The sequence below is a fragment of the Ipomoea triloba genome, chromosome 13 (genome assembly GCF_003576645.1).
Source record: "Ipomoea triloba cultivar NCNSP0323 chromosome 13, ASM357664v1".
Classification (NCBI taxonomy): Eukaryota; Viridiplantae; Streptophyta; class Magnoliopsida; order Solanales; family Convolvulaceae; genus Ipomoea; species Ipomoea triloba.
In genome coordinates, this window is record NC_044928.1 from 29,343,848 (window position 1) to 29,365,268 (window position 21,421).

At 36.7% G+C, this 21,421-nt stretch overlaps 3 protein-coding genes across 3 annotated transcripts; all 3 read right to left on the minus strand.

The window, feature by feature from the left end:
* Positions 1 to 420: 420 nt before the first annotated feature.
* Positions 421 to 3,294, minus strand: LOC116002835 (primary amine oxidase 1-like). The gene is made up of 4 exons (XM_031243001.1): positions 2,133 to 3,294; positions 1,928 to 2,041; positions 863 to 1,404; positions 421 to 773 (listed from the first exon to the last, which is right to left on the minus strand). Exons 1-4 carry the CDS (start codon positions 3,273 to 3,275, stop codon positions 614 to 616), a joined length of 1,959 nt encoding a protein of 652 aa, XP_031098861.1. The 5' UTR covers positions 3,276 to 3,294; the 3' UTR covers positions 421 to 613.
* Positions 3,295 to 3,625: 331 nt separating this feature from the next.
* Positions 3,626 to 6,992, minus strand: LOC116001872 (primary amine oxidase 2-like). Its single transcript, XM_031241818.1, has 5 exons — positions 5,891 to 6,992; positions 5,410 to 5,794; positions 5,213 to 5,326; positions 4,284 to 4,825; positions 3,626 to 4,094 (listed from the first exon to the last, which is right to left on the minus strand). Exons 1-5 carry the CDS (start codon positions 6,745 to 6,747, stop codon positions 3,920 to 3,922), a joined length of 2,073 nt encoding a protein of 690 aa, XP_031097678.1. The 5' UTR covers positions 6,748 to 6,992; the 3' UTR covers positions 3,626 to 3,919.
* Positions 6,993 to 8,416: 1,424 nt separating this feature from the next.
* Positions 8,417 to 9,726, minus strand: LOC116001750. The gene has a single exon (XM_031241686.1). The coding sequence runs from the start codon at positions 9,487 to 9,489 to the stop codon at positions 8,572 to 8,574; it is 918 nt and encodes a 305-aa protein (XP_031097546.1). The 5' UTR covers positions 9,490 to 9,726; the 3' UTR covers positions 8,417 to 8,571.
* Between the last annotated feature and the right edge of the window lie 11,695 nt (positions 9,727 to 21,421).

Sequence of the window (21,421 nt, forward strand, 5' to 3'; positions counted from 1 at the left end):
AAGAATTAAATTACCTAAAAAAAATTAATTAAGATGTTTGTCTCATTTAAATTTTCTTAATTTTTTTTTAAATAGCTAATATATCATTGCTATATGCACACATTCAAAAAAACATATTGAATAATAATTGATACGGAGTAAATCATATGCCAAATATTTTCAGTCTGCAACAAGAGTATTCAAAATACAAAACTGTATGCATCTAAAAAAGTGTTGAGAAAGATAAATTTCTTTAATATACCCTATTGTTATCTTTCTTAGGAGACAAATTTCTTATATTTATAGGATTATAAGAGACTTTTAGCATAACTTCAAAAGAATAAATACGTAATTGAATAAATTTGATAGATTCCAAGAGGAAGAAAAAAAAATCTATGTGGGATTTACATTCCTTGACATCATGGGATTAGATTCTCATTGCTCTGAACTTTTCTAAGTCAAAGATTACACCAAATGTGAATAATTTTTTCACATTTTAAATTCTCAAGAAGTTTGGTGCTCTCGAAAGAAAATGAACATATTGAACTTCTAACATGCATGAGATCACTGCCTTTGATTTATGAAAATTTCTATCCTATCCGAAAGTACGCTAAAGTCCGCCTAACATGCATCATCATTGTCTAAGCAATGGGTTTCTTGCAAAGAAGTTTGCAGGTCTTAGCTCGAACCCATCAGAGAGAGTAGGCATCACTGGGAAATCTTCTTGAACAGGTGCATGGTGGAACCCCACAGTGTACCACAACACTATATCTTTGTTTTCAATTGGTCTGTTCCTGCAAATTACATAATAATAAGGTTTCTTGAATCAATATATGTTGTCCTTCAAAACAGCAATATATAAATTGATAATAATGTGGCTTACCTATGGATCCAAATGGCTAGTCCATCATCTCCATGGCTCTTGTCTGCATAAAATCCCCCGGCCCATTTCTCCGACTTGTTGTAACTAGTTACCCACACTTGATACTTGGTATAAGCTGCTCGGGTTTGGGGATAATCGTCGTCCCATAGTAGTGAAGATACTGGATGCCCGGTTATTAACCTGTATCCGATGTGGTTTCCCATTTTTGTTCTCTTGTTGGGGTTCACAATCAGCAAGTCTGCAGGGTCTAATCCAAGCTGAATCCTGGCCTGGTTTTCTGTTTTTACTGTCTCCTTGATCACTCTCCAGTAACTCTTCCTAGGTGAAATGTGGGGATTCTTCACTCTATTGGGCTTCAATTTGGCTTTCACAAATGAATTGGAGCTGCCATCAATGTCTACATCAAGATAGTATGTGACAAAGTGGTCATGGTTCACTGCAACAGTGTTTTCTGCAACAAAGGTTCCATAAACATCCTCTTTTATCTCGTCGCTTCTCGCGTATGGCACCGCCTTCATCTCAAGAACGCCTGTTAGGCTAACCTGCGGGCCATCACAGATTGTGGGTAAGGACGCAAGACGATCGATCAGGCCCTGATAGCCGCAGTGTGGGAGTCACACCCAATGTGGTGGACTCCATGGTGGGCACCAGGCACCAGACACTCGTCCTCCCACTTAATGGGCGGCTGAGCTCCTTCTGGGCACCGGGCACTAGTCCTCTCACTTAATGGGCGACTGAATCACCGTGATTTACGATTTCCACAAATTCTATCGAGTCGAGTGTGGGGTCCCAGGGCGAGGGATTTCGCTCGACAACCGCAGTGTGGGGGTCACACTCAATGTGGTGGACTCCTTGGTGGGCACCAAGCACTCGTCCTCCCACTTAATGGGCAGCCAAGCTCCTTGTGGGCCAGACACTAGTCCTCTCACTTAATGGGCGACTGAGTGATTGTGATTTACCACCTCCACAAATTCTATCGGGTCGAGTGTGGGGGACCCAGGGCGAAGGATTTCGCCTTTTGAGGGCAAGATCAAAGAGCATTCACTGATTTACTACTACTCTTACCCCAATCTTGATGGAACCACTTTGTTTGAACTCCCAATCAAGTACATAATCATAGTTTCCAACTGTTGCCACCATTCTTGCCACCAAGTTAACTTCTTGCTCTCCACTAGTAGTCTGAAAAAACTCAGCAGATTTAACTAACATTTGACAGAATCAAGAAAATTATATTTAGATCTCTAATAAACTGTACTATATATTGCCTTACCAGTCTCCCTGGGACACCAATATTAGTGTGTCTCCATGAAACATGCCCCGAATAATGTTCATATATACAAATGGCTCCCGGGACAACCTGCGCCTGTCCATCTGCCCCGGCTATGAACCCGTCAATATAGACAGCGTTAGCTGGACAGTCGAGCAATGGAACAAGAGAGCTGGCAGATCTTCCAAAACCATACTCTCCTATGTCCATGAAGGTTTTATAGTACCAATCAGGCGTAGGATCCATGTATGGAACAAATGTCTCAGAAGCATAGCCTCTGTAGAGCACACGTCGATAACTCTTTGTTGCAGCGTCGAATACAGAAGCTGTTGACACAACTAGGCCAGCACGAGCATTGAACCCGACGTGGAATTCCCAATTCTCCCATCTCACCACATTTCCCTCGATTTTAATCCTGTTTTTGGTCACATTACAGGTGACTGTTGGTGAATCTTGGCTCGATTGGAAGGCGGTATCCTTAGCTCGTGGCAAAGGGTATTTGGCCCTGTCTGCATATTCGATGATCTGCATTGTCTCGACATCTACTAGTGTGCTAATTCCCTCAATAGGCCTGCTCCAAAAATTAGTCGTTCCACCCCGAGAATAGCAAGTAACTCTGAGAACTCTTCTGCTTATTATCTCTCCATACCAGCCCGTGGAGACGGGTATACACGTGATTTCTGATATGTTCAGTCCTCTCCTCAAGACTGAATCTTGAAACCGGGGATTCCTCAAGGTCAGCCTGATGGCCTGCAGATTTTCTTCCAGAGTGAAGGGAGGAAATCCATGGCCACTGTACACTTTGTCAGAGACGACGGAGCTGGTGATCAGGTCTACAATGACTTCACGAGTCTCGCCGTTAGCCCGAACCACTGCCCTGGCTTGTCTATTAGGAAAAGAATGTGTCTTTGAGGATAATAACCAGTCCAGGACATCACTTTTCTCTGGTTCTTCAAGATCAACAAAATGGAATGTCAGATTTGGGAGGGAACCAAGGTTAGACTTGTGGATTATGGACCTAATTTGGTTGATTTCCTTGGGGCTCAGAGGGTCTAAAGGGTGAGATATGCTAGTACTGGTACTAGCTACAAAGAAGAGAAAGATTGCAGCAAAAAGATGGACTGTTCTTTGCATTTGCATTGTCATCTTGACTGTGAAGTGGTGATCTGAAATCAGACTGTTTCTGTGAATATATATATGGGAAAATTGCATTTTTGGTCATCCAATTATACCCGCAGTATAGACTTAGTCCCGAGTTATATGTGTGACTACCTTTAATCCCTAAGTTATGTACAAAGTGACGAATTTAGTCCCTAAAAGACCAAATCCACCACTTTATTAAGTGATATATTGGTTGCAGAAATAGTCCCCGAGGGACTAAAATGACAGTCATGCATATAACTTAGGGGCTAAGTTTGTATCGCGAGTATAACTAGAGGAGCAAAAAGCAATATTTCCTTTTGACTAAAAAGCTTGAATGAATCATGAAAGCTACATTAACAAATAGTGGTTGAGCCACCATCAATTCATTAGCTGTAATGGTTTTAAAAAACCAGAGAAAAGGATAGATTCAGAGACTTTTCTTGCATTGGGAGCTAAGAACACTTTTATGCTTGCTGTCATCTTATTTTATCATCTAGAGTAACACACACTTCTTATTCATGTTTATGCCAGCAAATAGTCACATACACATGTACACTCAATTGTGAGTGGCTATGAGATTGGGAAGTCTTGAAGTTCGATCTTCAGTCCCATATGTATTATTAAAGTAGTGGTTGACTCGATCGCTCTTACTGTTTGGGAGGCTTTGTTTTGAGCACTGGATTATACTCGAAGAAATTGGATGGTCTAAGCTCGAATCCATTGCTAAGTGTTGGCATGACGGGGAAATCTTCTTGGCATGGAACATGGTGAAATCCCACTGTGTACCACAACACGATATCTTTCTTCTCTATTTTCCTGTTCCTGCAAACATATTGCCAGCCAGGAAGCCGTTATTTTGCCATTCAGATGATTCTTTGAAAGGTTCTATAGTTATACATCAGTTAAAATGGAAGATTCCTTTTTTTTTTTTTTTAGTACTATTGACTATGTTACAATGCAGTATCTGTTAAAATGAAAGATTCCTAGTAACTGGGACTATGTTTTACTTACCTGAGGCTCCAAACAGCTAAACCATCATCGCCTCGGTTTTGATCAGCAAACTGTCCACCAGCCCATTTCTCGCTTTTGTTGTAAGGTGTCACCCACACGTTATACTTAGTGAAAGCCCCCCGAATCTGTGGGTAGTCGTTGTCTGATAACAAAGGGCCTGCCGGGGATCTAGGGATCAAACGGTAGCCAACTTCGTTCCCCATTTTAGTCTTTTTGCTAGGATTCACAATCAGCAGCTCAGCTGCACTTGAGCCTAGCTGAATCCTTGCATCAGACTCTTTCTCGGCTGTTTCCCTAACAACAGTCCAGTAGCTTTTCCTAGGCAATACCATGTTGCTTGCTCGAGTTGTTTTCAACGTGTTTTTAACAAATGAATTGGTGTGACCATCCACATCGAGATCCAGGTAGAAGCTAAGGAAATGATCATGGCGCGACCCTATTGTGTTTTCGGCTAGAAGAGTGCCATAGGCTTCAGTATTCTGTATCTGATCTTTGTGAGTGTATGCAGATCCCCTTACTTCAAGTATGCCACTCAACCCAACCTGCATTTGTAAATTCAAGAACACAATGTAACCACAAGTCCACAAGGCTCTAAGGCAGGGTTTACCCAGTGCACGGGGAGTCGGGGACAACCCTAACCAAGTTAGTTGGACTATTGGTTTAGTAACCACAAGATTCCAAATTCGACTCCTAATGGGAGTGGCCTTTTGGCCTTCTTGGTTTAAGCTGGTTAGATATGGCAACTTAGGCTGGTTTACCTGGTCCTATGCCAGCTAGGTCACAATGCAGTACACACCCTCGGGTAGTGGCTGCAGCCTGCAGATTTCCCTCGTCACTCAAAAAAATAAGAACACAATGTAACATTTAACTCAATGATTGCAAGCTCATAAGCAGGAAACATCAACTTTGAATGTATTGAACTGACTTACATTAACTTCAATGATCCCAGTTTGTTTAAACTCCCAATCTATAATGTAGTCATAGTTTCCCACAGCTGACACCATTCTCACCACTAGGCTCACTTCTGGCCTGACTTCTCTTATCTGCACAAATAAAAACCTTTCATTTCAGAAGCCATTGTCACAAAATCAAGATTCAAGAACAAGAACTCGGGAATAGTACTATCCTTTTCCCCCGCAATTCCTGTTTCTGTGTGGCGCCACATGACATTTCCAGCATAGCGTTCGAATATACAGATCACATTCTTCTGTTTCCCGGGAGTTCCATCTTGATTAGTGAAGTATCCATCCATGAACTTTGCGTTTTCTGGGCAGTCCCTTAATGGCTGCAGCTCTACAGCACATAACCCGAATCCATATTCCCCGGAATCAAGAAAAGTTCTGAAGTACCACCCTTCACTTAAGTCCATGTAGGGCACAAAAACCTCAGACACAAAACCTCTGTACATAACACTCCTGTGTTCGCCTTTTTCATGATCATAGACAGTCGCTAATGATATTATCAGACCTGCCCTCATGTCAAAAGACACGTGAAACTTCCAATCTGCCCACCTAAATTCCAACATTGTCACATAATAACTACTCCAAAGTCCAAACCAAAATGCACATCTAAAACATGAAATAATAAAACAGAAAAACCCAATTTACCTCACTTCTTGTCCATCTATAGAGAAGCTAGGTCCATCTGGTTGGAACATTCTAAATCCATTTATGTGTGAATCATATAGAGGTCTCGTGTTTGATTCCCTATAGTCAGTTCCCTCGGATTTTGGCACGGGAACCCTCATCCGGTCAAGGTACCCAACAATTTTCATCACATCAAGATCAACGGTCACAACAATGCCCTCAATTGGTCTCATAAAGAAGTTGACTGTGCCATCCAAGTAATAGCACACAACTTTGACCACTCTCTTGTTCTCCCTCGTCTCCCCATACCATCCAACGGTGGAGCTTTCACACAACACGTGTTCCAATTTCAGCCCTCTCTTCTGAACAGAAGCTATAAATGGTGCATAAGTTTGTGGCAAACTATTAGCCGCTTCTTGTTCTTGAATAGAAAGGATAGGGTAGCCATGGCCATGGTATATTTTGTTGGAAGTGATGGAATTGGCGGATAAGTCAACGGTGATCTCACGGGTTCTCCCGTCAGCTCTGGCAATGATGTAAGCCAGGCGGGGTGGCACGGTGGAGGAGGAGGACGAGGAGGAGGAACGGCTAGATAGCCAAGAGAGGACTAGTGGCTTGTTTGACTCATCCAAGCCTACATAGTGTAAGGACAAGTTCTTGTGGGGAATTTGAGCTTTGAGTATCGTTTGAACTCGTTGGAGCTCGAACAAAGAGAGGGAGTTGAGTGGATGGTAATTCTGTTGAGGTGAGGCTATGGCAGAGAGTGGGAGGAGAAAGATAATGGTGAAAATGGTGAAACATGGAACCATTGTTAATTTGTCCTCTCTACCACTACAGATGCTTGCTTTTACTGCAAGTGTAGTGAAATCATGTTTCATTTTGGCTCAACTATATAGAACAATCCTCACAATGGACTGTTCTAATCAAATAATTTATGCCCAAATTGACAAGAATGGCTTTATTCACTTTTCATTATTGATAGTTCTCTTGATGGTTGGTCACCATGGCCTGCCAAATCCTCTATAAATCTCAATCAATCAAAGGTCAGATGCAAAAAAAATTAAAAAAAAAAAAAAAAGGTCAGATGCACCAGTAGACTAATGCAGTCTCACCATTGGCCAATTTTTGTGCAGGCCTGATTTGATGCCATCCTTTAGACAACAACAAAGACTTGCAAACAGATTAGTTGAGTAGACAAGAACTGTTTTTTTTTTTTTAAACCAAACAAGAACTGTTTAATCACTTTTTTTTTGTCGGCAGCTGTCTTGATGATTCCTCCATAAATCTCAGTTAGGATCTTAAGACTATATTTGTCTTTGTTTAGGATTTGATTCACCAAAATATGGAGTTTAATGTTTCTTGTCCTGTACCTGCCTCAGATTCAAACTGAAACAGTGAAATTCACATATCATCAACAGTGATGAGAAATCAATCCCTCAAAACTGGAATGGTAAATGGTTAAGGGATTGTGTTGTTAGCATCAATAACCATAGATATGTGAAAAGATTGAACCCTAATGGCCTAATCACGAGGACCTCCACTGCCCCTGTTCCAGAGCCTTAGTGGATGAGGTAAATCACGAGATGTATTCTAACAGTCTACAAGTTCTTCAAAGTGCAAATGGAAAACTAAGCCGATATGTCACAAGGTTTTTCCGAATGGTGAAACTGCAATACTCCTACATCCAAGGTTTGAATAATGGCCTGACAGGAAAATCAATTGTTTTCGAGCATCTCACTGCACTATTGACCAAGCAGGCAGTCCACCAGAAACAAAGACCAAATAACATTGGGAGACTATTCAAAATATAGTCGAATATCAAGGCCACAATGCCATGAATTAACTTGCCTCTTTGAGAAAAAATCCATCTGTTTCATTGAGAATCTAGGGGCAAGTTAAAGTAACTTTCGAGCCTAAATGAATGCATAAGATTACCCTATAGACAATGAATATCCCGAAACCAAGAGGATAACATCCCGGAGAGGATGGGTGTGATGACAAGGAGAGATCCAATTATTATACGATACTCATAGTGAATCGCATATCAATGAGTAGCTCATGAAAATGCAAACATGAAAATCATGATATCTCGACTATCAAGAAGTTCAAGGTCAACATGGAATTGATAAGGGGATAGAAATTAAGTAAAAGAAAAACAAAAATAAGTAATTTTTTTTGCAGGAAATCGTCAACTTTTCAGGTTCTCAACGAAAAAGAGACCAGGTACCTGAAGATTTTCACCATGGCCACCATAGTTTTAGCAATGAAATTACCTGAGGAGCTTCAACAAAGTCAAGGGCTGAACAGTATATAGCAATAGTTACATTTAGCTTAAACAAAAATAATCGCTTACTTTAACAAAAGTCACACACTGCTGTTATCTATCATCATCACAAGCGTGATCAAGGAAGACTAATGTACACTCTACTGAGGCAAGCTCATCGAAATAAATCTAAAGTGAAATCTACTCGGTCTATCATATCTCATATGACAAAAGTTAATGAATCATAATCATCTTCAGAACCAAAAAAAAAAAAAAAAAAAAGGTTTTCAGTCAAATTACTCCATTCCAAGAAATCAACAAGGCAAATAGAGAAAGGGACAATGGATTAAAATGATAAAACTATATAATTTAATCCAGTTTGTCAGCACGACAATCTCCTTCAGAAATTTTACTCTGAGCAATTGGGAGGAATAAACAACTACTCGTTCTTCCAGGCATATAAAATCAAAGAAAAACCAACACCGGGTGACTTGGAACTGCTGAAACTCTCGGAGTAAGGCCAAGGCAGTACAGAGTGGTCGGGCAACGACTGGCTTTTCCACAACTTCTCGGCTGACAAGCATGTTTGGAACATGAAAACCGCATTCCCAAAATTGGTACCAAACAGCCAGTTATGGACATCCCAGAAAACTTCCACGGGAAGGCCATCGACCAAAATGGTATAGTTCCCGCGAAACTTCCAGCACAGATGCCTCACTTGCATCACTGTCTTACTATCAATGCGGACAAAAAGGCAGGGATCATCAACACCATTTGTGTCACATTCGATTACGAGGTCGTGAATTGGACCACTATCACAAAATTGAACCTTAGTGCCAAACACCCTCTTCCCAAAAATATGCTCCCTCTTGGAAATGAACATGGCACTAGAAAGCTGGGGATTTGCATTAGTCTTCTTAAATGCTTCTTTCCTCAGATCCCCAACAACCAAAGCCATATGCCCATTACACACTAGAGCTAAATAATACCCTTCCAAAGGCTCCGGCCCAGACCCTAATTTCGCCACAGAGAGATCCCAATAGAGGTCAATTCTACAAGAATTCACTTCTAAAGACTTGGACCCTTTCCTTTTTGAGAACAGTGAAGGCTTTACATCAACTTTACAAAGGCACTGATGAGACAAATCCTCTATCTCAACACTAAGACATTGCCCCATCAAATTCTTGCTCCAAACAATAGTCACCAAACAAGATTTCTCCAGCAATCTACACTGATAAACACAAGTAACTAAATTTTGGGGGGCTTTACTCACCCCAGCAACACTGGAACATGAAGCATCAGCAACTTGAACCCCATTCTCACCAAAACAAGAAGGAAAGTCCCTCATTTTAAGCATAATCAAGAAAACCAAACCAAACCCAACACTTCCCTACCCCCTCTTCTCAATCAAAAATTGGATCTTTATGTTTCATCTTAGCAGCACTACAAACTTCAAAAGGAATGGAAAATGGACAGGCAGAAGCATACCGGAATGAGTCACTGGAAGGTGAAATCCAAGAAAAAGCTCTCAACTTTGGATTCTGCAGAAGAAGAAGAGAGTGCTTGAAGAAGATTTGGGTTGTGGGGTTTGCTTTAAGAGCTGAAAGTGAAATGCCCATACCCATAGTTTTTAAAGTACCAGGAATCATACTGTTTTTCAAGAAAGGACAATTTCTGCTTTAGATTATGGCCAAATTTTGCGGGGGTAAGAAATTTTTGGGGCTTTTTTTTTTTTTTTTAATAAATTAAATTTCTAAGCTTACCTTAAACTAATTCTAAGTCTCCATATTCTCTGCTCAAGAGCCGTTAAACGAGGAGACTGAGAGATTCGAACCCTTCGTTATGGAACAAAACTTTAAGATGATTAGTTGAACTTACTGAACTAGTCTCGTGAAACTTTTTTTTTTAGTACTACTGGCTCTGTTACAATGTAATATATGTTCATAGCTACTTCACGTTATTAATTCTTTCCTCCATTAAACTAGTCAAATTTAACCATCCATCAATTAAAAAATCACTCAAAATCGAAATCAAGATTGCATAATCTACCTTTAATTCAATTAAAAACACTTACTTTAATAAATAATTAATTAAAAAGTGTCATCTTAAACGAAATTTGTTCTGAGGGGAGTGCAGTACAAGATGTAGGTAAGGAGGGAAGCAGCTAGATGGTGTGGGGGGGAAATTGACAGTGAGATTTTGTCATTTTTCTCTGCGGTAATTTCGTTTTCAACTTTCCAGAAAAACAAAATTATTTTGAATATATACCTACCAACAAAACACTACACGTGAATCTACATGCTCCAATTCAAATAATGGCGATAAGTTCTAGTATTTGAGCCCAGTTTTTATGATACGTCTATTCGTTTATTTATAATTTATTTTTGTAATATTTTATAAAGAAAATTCATAAGACGATTTTTAATTTCACAAGTTAAAGACAATCTTAAAAAATGTTAGAAGTTATCATGTTTCAATCTTAAGGTCTTACCATAAGATTGGAACAATGAATCGTACTACTTCTGTTGAATGTTTATTATTTTGGTTTTAATAACTACATTTTATTCAAATGACTTTTTCGTAAATTGGTTTGATTGTTTCTTCAAATGTACTGTAAATTATTGTTGGACTTTCATATACAAATTTATTTTGTGAACATTATCATAGATTTGTAGGTGTAAATATCTTAATAAATACGGAGTAAAAATTGTTCCTCTTATTACATTTAGACCAAAAACTCAAGTTTAAAAAGATCTATGTATTAAAAAATACAAAATTAAAATTGAATGTCTCATACACTACAAACACATAATGTAAAGACAATCATGGAAAAATAAAAAAGGAAAGATAAATACTTTTTTTTTAAATCCATATATAAATAGTCATAACTTGTATTAAAAAGTACATTATTTTTTATGTTTATTTTAAAATAAGTAACTACGTTTTAAAACTAATAATAATAATTCAATCTTTTCAACCAATTTAATATGGTTGCCTTGACTTTTTTCCGTTGGTTTAAACTTGATTGCTGGAAGAACCATTAAAGCAACAAGATTGCAAGGAAAGACTGTTTTGCTTGAGAATGAAAAAGAAAAGTAGGCATTATTATTTTTAGAAAAAAATATACACTATATAATAATATATATAAATTTCCACGCACTACTAAAATTTCGCATCTCTATATGAATTAATTGATCTCATTATGAACTCATAAATATGTACAAATTTATTTTAAATTTTAGATTCATTTATATGATCTTTACCTTTAAATGCATACATTTATTTAATAAAGAGCTCATCTTCTGGTCACACATTAGGGCAAATCGTGCCAAGTTAATGTATACACTTTTATACATAAGAAGTCCATCTCAAATCCAAACTCATAATGTTCATGTTAGATATATACCGAACTCTTACCTGGCCCTTAAAAACAAGTTTTAAACGAGAATTTTCATTCATTAGACTAATGTTTTCGGGGGATAATTCTCAGTTTTGGTGAAGAGTGTCTGTAACACAAACGAATGCGTGCAGGCAACAGAATAATGGGCAATATATAACATTTGCCCATTCCTCATCTCATCATCTGATATGCTTTCTTTGTAAAAAGTTGGCACATAGGAGTATAGAATCCTAAAAACACTTTACTCATTTCAATCTTGTCTTGAAAATTAAGGTTGTTTATAAGCCACTCATCCTTCTTACTCACATAATACACTCTTACCCATTGTGGTCTCTACCACTTTGTGCTCATGCCTCAAGACATAATTCCAATCATCATTGCTTTTTCTTTTTTACTCACCCTCCATTCTGCCTCGCCTTTCGATTATTGCGTTTTCTCACTTTTAGTCATCAAATATAGAATTAATCGATTAGGTTTTGATGGTTTTGTTGGAACCAGGTCTACCATAAACTAGATATAGAGGTATAGAACAGGTAGAGAAATAATAATATTATTAGCTCGAGATTATAAGCTTAAAAGGATACATACACGATACTGGCCCAAAACAAAAGTTATGAAGCATTATTGAAATGCCAATGACTAATTGAATTCACTTCAACACTTACCTATTGTCTATCAACAAGAATTATTGACAAATAAAATGATGAAACTCAAATTTTTTTATAGGCAAAATTACTGGAAAACTATGAAGCATTTGATTAGCAGCACTAACTAAAAACATTGGCTACTTTTAATCATTGGACAACCTATTTGTTGATTATATTGAGGAATGTTTGTAGCTTACATTCCAAGTAAAGCCCTAATTTAATGAATTAATTAAACCAATTTAATAATAAAGCAAGTCATAATATTTTGTTCGTTGTATCCCTAGCATGCCTTTGTAGTTAGGTTACTTATTATACTCTTTTTTTTTTTCGAGTTATATTATTTGTTCTATCATTTTACTCTATATTAGTTTTAGAGGATGTCTCATTTACTTTTCTCATTTTCTTTCTTTTCCTTTCACCTAATCAATGCAATTTAAACTATACAAGCTAAGCAACTAGATGAAAATATTACTCGGATCTTTAAAAGTATGTATAACATTTTCCTATTCTTTCCTCGTTGGTTACGTTGTAACGTATCTATACATTTAAACATGTGATTGAAAACTCATGAGAGTGTGGATGAGATGATGTGTATCTCTTCTAACTTAACCAACCGTCTCGAGTTTTCCTGTGAAATCTTACTCAACGTGAATATGATTAGTTTTAATGTGATATTAAAAACCTATGATTAGACAAAAGTAAACATCTTATTTAAAACTTTCTCTACCACTTAATCTATAAAAAAATTGTCATTTTAAAATTCAAAGTATTTTTTTTTACTATAAATTCAAAGTATTTAAAATAACTTTTGTTTATGATTTCACATAATTTTATTCCACCAATATTCCTCCCTCCATTCTGACATGAAAACTTCATGTTTAGTCAAATGAATCACTGACCATTTGGCACTTCCATTATTCAATAAAAACAACAGCAAACAAACAAAAAAAGTAAGAGAAAATTGAAGGAAATAGGAAGGGTAGCTTTTACCAGAAAGATGAAGCATTAGGTGCTGACAAGTGACAAGGTTTGAGCAATAATAACCTAAAGCTGAAGAATATTCAGAACTTTTTGTTTTCTTTTTTATTTTTCTCTTTTTATTATTATTATTATCTCAATTCATTGATTTAGGAGAAAACTCACCATTACCCGGTGGTGTGATTAGAATTAAACTCGTCTTGTGACCTTTGTCGATAAAGAATCAAAGTACAATAAGATAAACCAACTTTGGTTTCTCATAATTAATATGCCGAGTCTTGTGATCTTAGTCGACAAAGGACTATAAGGAAGTAAACCAACTTAGGTTCCCATCCTGTCTTGTGACTTTAACTGACAAAAAACCGCAAAGAGGTAAACTAATATAGATTGATCATTATTGATCGACTCAAACTGAGAAAACTAATTAACAATTCTGATGAAAAGTCAATTAAACTTAAAATATTGTGATTATCAAATTGTTTATCCAACCAATTCTTCTTCGTTGTCCGTGATTATCCTAGTTCCTCCCTAGCTTTGATAGGTGAGGTCAGGAAGCCTATACACCTAATAATAGAGCCTGGCCCATATTATATCAAATAAATTCCTCTAAATTTGGTGAGTCTAGCAAAGTAGCAAGGTAAATAATACACAACAAAATCTAATAATATTCACTTATGGTAAAGTTACAATAGAGAGAGCAATAATTAACAAATATTAAATGTTCATATTTTGTTAGGTCACAATGCGAATTTTACTCAAAACACGCTTTCAAATAGCGGCGAAAAACATTCTTATAAATGAAAGATATATTTGCTAACATTTTTCTTTTACCAAAAGAATAATCCAACTAAAATTCTTTGATTTCACTCTTAAAGGTCAAAAAGTGGTGATGTAAGAGACAAAACATGCCAAGAAGGATGGGAATTAAATCTCCACAGATAATGATTATAACCAAACCTCCAATCTTATCATAACCCATTAATTTTCATTATTATTTTACTAAACATGCCAACCAAAAAAAGTTGGAAAAAAGAAATCAAAGCTATGCAATGAAAGCAACTAGCTAGCTTTTACATATACCCTTTATTCTATTTTATTTGATTTTTCATACCATATATCCAATATTTCCATCATTGTAAGACTAATCTGGATTCAGCTCAGATCGTGCTCATTGCTCATAGAATCTAACAACTCGATCCAAAACTCTGTGAAAATATACGCCCTTTACAATTGTCGAACATCCAACCAGAGACGGATCCACCATGGGGCAGATGCCCCCACTCACCCCACCCCTACCCCTATATAGCACTTGTGTGTGTGTGTATATATATATAGTACATTTTTAGATATAAATACATGAAAACATATATATGAATAACAACTGACTAGTTAGCTGAGTTGGAAGGTGCGTGTGTTTACTTAAAAAATGGTGAGGGTTTGAATCCTTATAGCTATAGGCAATCATCCTTCTGATGAATACAACTTAATATCATTGTATTACCTCTTTCATGTTTGGTCCCCACTGAGACATTCTTCTGGATCCGTCATTGCATCCAACTAAGTGTCTCAATCGGGCCATTGGATTCTTATATATTTTATGCACTAGAAATTATATATATGATATGTGTGTGTTGTATGATTATGTTCTTTCTTTCACTCCACCACTACAGCATGCAGATAGCTGGGGTGGGGGACTGTTTTTACATATATATACTTTCTTACAATAAAGACAGCAAAGAAAAATATGGGCAAAGATTGATTGTGTTCCCCTCTTTCATATATCCTCAAAACAGCAGCAGCATCATGTCAACTTCAGTTGCTATTCATTTGCCTAACCTGAAATGACCCACCACCCAGTTTATTAAAGTTCATTTGTCAAGTGTCACCTATATGTGGTGTGTGTGTCCACTGTTAGTTTCAAATTTTCAGTTCCCTATGAGCTGTACTTGTTTAGGGTTATTCTTGAATTGGTGGAGATTAGGGTTAGGTTGAAGGGCCCCATGTCCCGATCCGACAGAGTATTTGGAAGTATAATCCTTATCTTCGAATTAGAGTCAATAGTGTTGCTTGCAGTCGATCTCATGACCTCTCATTTCGAAGAGTCACTACATCCAATGCACTTGACTACCAGGTCATTGACATCTTTTTCCTCCTTTTATTTGTGATGCTCAAGGGAAAAAACAAAAAATAAAAAAGGAAACTTAAATCAAAATTTAAAAAGTAACCGTTTAAGCGCCTAGTGGACATGTTGCACGGGCACCAACCAACTTTTTTTGTCTTTAATAGAATGAACATATCATATGTCAGAAAAAATTATCTCTTTTATAAACTATGTGGCAACTCATTCTAGAGAACTCACACTCCGAATTCTTCTTGACTTCTTCTAAACATCATTCCTCGAAAAGCCCAGCCCATTCTAGACAACTCATGATCTTAATTAACTCTTCATGATCCCCTCTAAACTTTATCAAATATTAGGTTACCATTTTCTAAGTCATCCCGCCCGGCATGACGACACCAAAGAAGCGAACATATCTTATTTAATTATTAGAACATCTTTCACTTTAAACATTTTCTTAACATTGAACAACTCTCTTCTAAGTAGTCGTTTCTTGTCACATACCAACCTTCTCTAGACGAGTACCAGTCCTACACTATTATTAATTTTATTGTTTCTTGTGTCTACAAATTTTAATTAAAAAACATTTTCCTAATTATATAAAAACAAATACACCAAACCTAGAGACAAATAAGGAAACTGATGGACCATATCATGCATGTGCACTTGCCGGTCCTAATTGACACTCTTATTCGGTAAGTTTTCAAAAGTGAATTCCCTCATCATTAAAGCTTTACTTATTAACTTCTTCAATTTAATGGTATCAAAGAATAACAATTATGATTTTAAAAAATATATATATATATATACTAACAAGTTTCCTAGGTATATCATTAAAACTTTAATTTGTCTTTTAATATCCCTTTAGTGGTTGATGGTGGAGGCTGAAAGGCAGTGTTAGGTGTGGTGGTTGGCGGCGGAGGAAGTAATAAAGTGAGGGAGAAGGTGGTGGCAGTTGAGGGGGGGGGGGGTTGTCATATCACTTTTAATAATAAAATGTGCATGAATATTTAGTACTCCGTATTATTTATTAATTGATGTGTACTTTCTCGATTGATCCCGTTGCACAAGATCTTCATAGTCTGATTTACCTCTCCTGTTTGATTTGTGAACTATTACCTAAGAGTAAAATTTACTCAAAATGTATTATTAGATAGTAACTACGAATTTCTCTTGTCATTAAAAAAATATATGGGGAAGTTTTTGGTATGGTGACAAATTTCGTTATGGGTAGGCCTAGTAAAACTCACCTTCTACATGAATGGGCCTTTTCTATTCATTTTGGGCTCTTTAATTTCATTATGAGCCAACGACAAATATCAACTTAACCTGTTATTTATTTGGACTTGCTGGACTAAACCCGGCTTCGTAGACTGTTTGGAGTTTGGCTCGCAGCGGCAAATGGAGGTTTTGTGGCAGCCATTAATGGCAGATCAGAGTTAAGTGCACGCAGGACTCTCTACTGGCTGTGGCTATTGCATGCAAAGAGGCCCTCTCATGGTTAAAGAGTAGATCAATAATGAATGCTCGATTAAGTCAGATTGTTTAAATCTATATACTAATTAGTGTCCTATCAAGTGATTCTTATGTTGGTTCTGTTGTAAATCTATATACTAATTAGTGTCCTATCAAGTAATTAGACGTGTCTTTCTTATGTTGGTTCTGTTGTTAATGATTGTCGTGCTATTCTGAACACTTTAAGTGCATGTTATGTTATTTACATTAGTTGGTCAACGAACCAACTTACTCACACTCTTGTTAAAACCGTCGGTTCTCATGTTGGTCCATTTCTGTAGGAGGGTGAATCTCTGACTTTTGTTCATGCTTTCTGGAGTTAATGCAGTTATTTTGGTGTTTGTTTTTAAAAAAGGAAATTTAAAAAAGAAAAAAAAAAAGCACAACTTAAAAATATATAGAAATGTGATGAAAGTTATGATGAAGGAAAAGTATATTTATTTTAAAAATAAGCTTAAATTTTTTGCTTTTTCTTTTATATATTACTCTTACTTCTAAATCCTACTTTCAACTTTACTTATTCTTACAAAATTTTGATGTTGGCATTTTCTTTCAAACTCATTACTGAACAAAGATATATAATAAGAAAGTAAAAGTGATAGGGTAGAAGTTGAAATTGGAAATAAATGTAGTAGAAGTGTTTTGTAAAATGTCAACTCTAATGTGGAGCTGTTGGTTCAAGTCTGAAAGGAGAAGCATGGCAAATTATGCTGTGGACCCAGGTCCACCTTGGTCCACCTTGCAAGGTGGACTTGGGTCCAAAACTACGTCATTTTTGTTTCTCTTTTTTTTTTTAAATTAGTAAACATATTACTGAATATAGAGTTGTCCAAAAATGTGTAAATGTAGAGGTTTCAAAGTGTGAATGTATAGTATAGAAATCGTGAATGTAGATTTATGATTGTGTGGATGTAGAGTTGCCTAGAAATATGTGAATGTAGAGGTTTCAAATTGTGAATATGGAGTATAGAAATCGTGAATGTAAAGTTATGCATGTGTGAATCTGTAATAGAGTTAAGAAGTTCTAGCAATTTGTAGCCCTGTAATGTGTGAATGTGGAGTTCTCAAGTTGTGAATATGGAGTATAGGACTTGTGAATATAGAGTTTTGAATGTGTGAATGCATAATAGTGGTAATATAGTTACTAAACATATAATCATGTAATGTGTGAATGTGGAGTTTACAAAGTGTGAATATAGAGTATAGTGTATGTGAGTGTAGAGTATAATGTATGTGAATGTAAACCTAGAAGCATATCCATCTGACTTTTATTCACTTGGCCCGTCTTTATTATTTTGGGCTATACTTAACTCAAATACCACCTTTGGGATAAACTATTTTATGCTAACAAAGACTATATATATATATATATATTATTAGATTTTGGTTTAAATGCGGTCGTGCTCTCCCGTGCGACCGTGCGGTCACACACCACTCAATGTTACGAAATACACAACTCAAACGAAACACACCACAATAAAACACACCACAATGTTAAGAAACACACCACAGTGCATATTTGTGTGGTGTGTTTCTTAACATTGAGTGGTGTATTTCGTAACATTGAGTGGTGTGAACCGCACGGCCGCATGAGAGAGCACGGCCACACCTGAACAACCCTATATTACTATATATCCATCTGACTCTCTCACATGCATTCAACGGTAAAAATAATAATAATAACTTCCTAAATTACAACTATTGAGTTTGAACTTTGTAAATAGATCAACAAACATTTGATATGATGATGAACTTTAATCTCTTTAATAGAACTCGACCAACAACTAACTTTCTAAATATCAACTATTGAGTTTAAACTTTGTAAATAGACAAACAATTATTAGATGAACTCTTTCAAATAAGATTTGACTAAAACTAGAACAGTATATACCCGGAAATGAGTGCATATTGGCGGGAATGGCAGGCAAGAAAATAAATTGAAAGGGAAAACGCCAAGACTATCCTAGTTGTTGCAATCATGGAGTTTGAAATTAAATGTTGTCTCTGTATGTATGTATGTATGTATATATATACGCAGAGGAGAGGAGAATGGAGATATAAGAGGTATGAAGAAACAGTAGAAGGTGGTCAGATGAGTGTCTGAAACACTGATTCATCCATCATATCATTTCGCTCAGCTCAGCCCCCACGCGCTGTCCCAGAAACTCAGATCAGATCAGAAATAATATTCCCAATTCATGCATGCATGTTTCATTTCTCTATCTATCTCCAGTCTTCAGGTGTGGGGAGTCAAGGATGTATGTATATATGAGGACAAATCGCAGGCCTAAACCAGTCTAATCACTTGGCTTTGGAATTATGGATATATGGCTCAGAAGTTGATGGTGAATGGTGATAGTATAAAAGTGCATTATTCAGGCTAGCTACAAGCATAGCATTTCAAATCTCTGAAAAAGAATGTGAGTTGGGAGAAGAGTGATTGAGGTGATCTACATTTCCGTCCTCTTTTTAGGGATTTTGTCGTTTAATTAGGGTCTCAATGCCTACAGACCGGTCTGATCCTGGACTAATAAGGTTAAGGATCCGACCCATCCACTTTTGTTAAATGCTTGGATTAACGAGATTACCCATAACTGATCGACTCAAACCCAAGTCCGGACTAATAAGGTTAAGGATCCGACCCATCCACTTTTGCTAAATGTTTGGATTAACGAGATTACCCATAACTGATCGACTCAAACCCAAGGACTTGAGGTTCGAACCCACAACCTCTCGGCTGCATAGCAGGTGTAACTCTCTTACCACTTGGGCTGCCCTTACGGATTATGTTGCTAAATGTTTAGATCGCTTGGTTGGTTGTTCATTAAAATTTGATATCATTTTTCTTGAGAAGTGGTTATTTTGAGATATGTGGAGCCTTCTATTGATTTGGATTGAGTTTGTCACATAATAAAACGATTTTCGTATATTTATATATGGTCAGGGTTGTAAAAATTGCGCCTCCGCCGACCGCCAAGATTTTCACCTTAATCGATGTTCTAGGCGGTCGGCTGTCTAGGTGCCGACAAAAAAAACGGTTATTTTATTCAAAACGATATCGTTTTGAACGTAATAACCCTAAATCGTTCAAATCAGTCACAAACTCAAAAATGTTTATAAAAAAAAAAATCAAATCAGCTACTCTAATTAATAAGTAATTAGGTACTAAAACGTATATAAAATATACCTAAAATTCAAACCAATTCAATAAACTCCAAACAGAAGACTTGTGTCCTACAAACAGACGCCACTGTCCATATCAAACATAATCATCCACAAAATGCCAAACCCCACAATCAAACAACACATCTCTTACAAAAATGCATCTATCGCCAGCCACCTCGATCGCTCCTCGACAAAACATTACATGACAAAACATACGTAAATTAATACGTCTGCATGTGTTTGTATGTGTACACATACACGTATATACATACACAAATATATAGAGAGAGAGACAGACAACACAGACAGAAAAGAGAGAGAGAGAGAGATGCGTATATATGTACGTGCATATATGATTTGCTATTTACGATGATGTTTTTTTCTTTTTTTCTTTTTTAAACTTTGGGGAATATGTATAGTTGAGGTTTGACTTTTGCACTATTTTAGGACACATATTCCTACCTAAAGGCTGATCTCTCTATGGTTTAAGAGCCCCAAAACTTTATTTAATTGCAGTGGGGAATTGTTAATTAAATATGGACTGACCACCAAAGTACAACAACAAGGTTACAAGGTTTCCATTTTCAAACTACGTTTATGTGTCCTTTAGTTTATTGTTGTTATTATATAACATCACTAGTTAGAATCTTTAACTTCAATTCTTTTAACTTTTTTCGTTTTGAAAATTAGTAGACTTCATAGTTAGAGCCAATGCCGTGCTGTTGTTGTTGACTTCTTGTTATTGTTTCATACATTACTACAAATTCAATTTGAATTGACTACAAAATAATATAGAAGTCCCGAAAGGAGTGTCTAAGCGGATAAAACATAATTTTCGTGTCAAAAAAATTATGAATAATTTTAATCTTGTCAACACTCTTTCGACCAAGCCCGACACAAATGGTCTTTCTAGTATAATTTACCTCTCTTGTGTGGTTTGCGGGTTATTATACAGGAACTGAATATACCTAATACACACCCTCGAGTAGCAACTATAGATTTTTCTCGTCGCCTAAAAAATATATTTATATAATGGCATGCACTTTAAGTCTGATAAGGAATCTACCCCGGACTATTGACCCATGCATACTGAGCACCTGATCGGTACTCCGTGCATAGAGAGGATCTTTTCCAGACCTGATCCGACCTCGGAAGAGTACTCAATTGACCAGGGCTGAATTTTTTATTTGTGTGGCCCTGTGCTGGTAAATACGTGAAGCCCTATCAAAGTATAAATAAACTGCGAATTAAAGAAAAATGATTCGCGTGAATATTATGGAGTAGAATTTTTTTTGAATAATACGTAGTAGAATTTAAATTAGTCATGAAAATCTAATTTTGAGTCAATATAAACATAAATACATATACTGACTATTAGGCCAGGGCTGGACTAGGAGCCCCCAAAATTTTGGGACCCCGTGCGGTTGCACATCTTGCACGTCCTAAAATTCGGCCCTGCAATTGA

Coding starts and splice junctions, on each gene's coding strand:
- LOC116001750 (XM_031241686.1), bottom strand. CDS start 9,489: ATGCTTAAAATGAGGGACTTTCCTTCTTGTTTTGGTGAGAATGGGGTT.
- LOC116002835 (XM_031243001.1), bottom strand. CDS start 3,275: ATGACAATGCAAATGCAAAGAACAGTCCATCTTTTTGCTGCAATCTTT. Junction 2,042..2,132: donor TTGGTGTCCCAGGGAGACTG/GTAAGGCAATAT, acceptor GAGTTTTTTCAG/ACTACTAGTGGAGAGCAAGA. Junction 1,405..1,927: donor GTGGTTCCATCAAGATTGGG/GTAAGAGTAGTA, acceptor GATGGCCCGCAG/GTTAGCCTAACAGGCGTTCT.
- LOC116001872 (XM_031241818.1), bottom strand. CDS start 6,747: ATGAAACATGATTTCACTACACTTGCAGTAAAAGCAAGCATCTGTAGT. Junction 5,327..5,409: donor CAGGAATTGCGGGGGAAAAG/GATAGTACTATT, acceptor TTATTTGTGCAG/ATAAGAGAAGTCAGGCCAGA. Junction 4,826..5,212: donor CTGGGATCATTGAAGTTAAT/GTAAGTCAGTTC, acceptor TTACAAATGCAG/GTTGGGTTGAGTGGCATACT.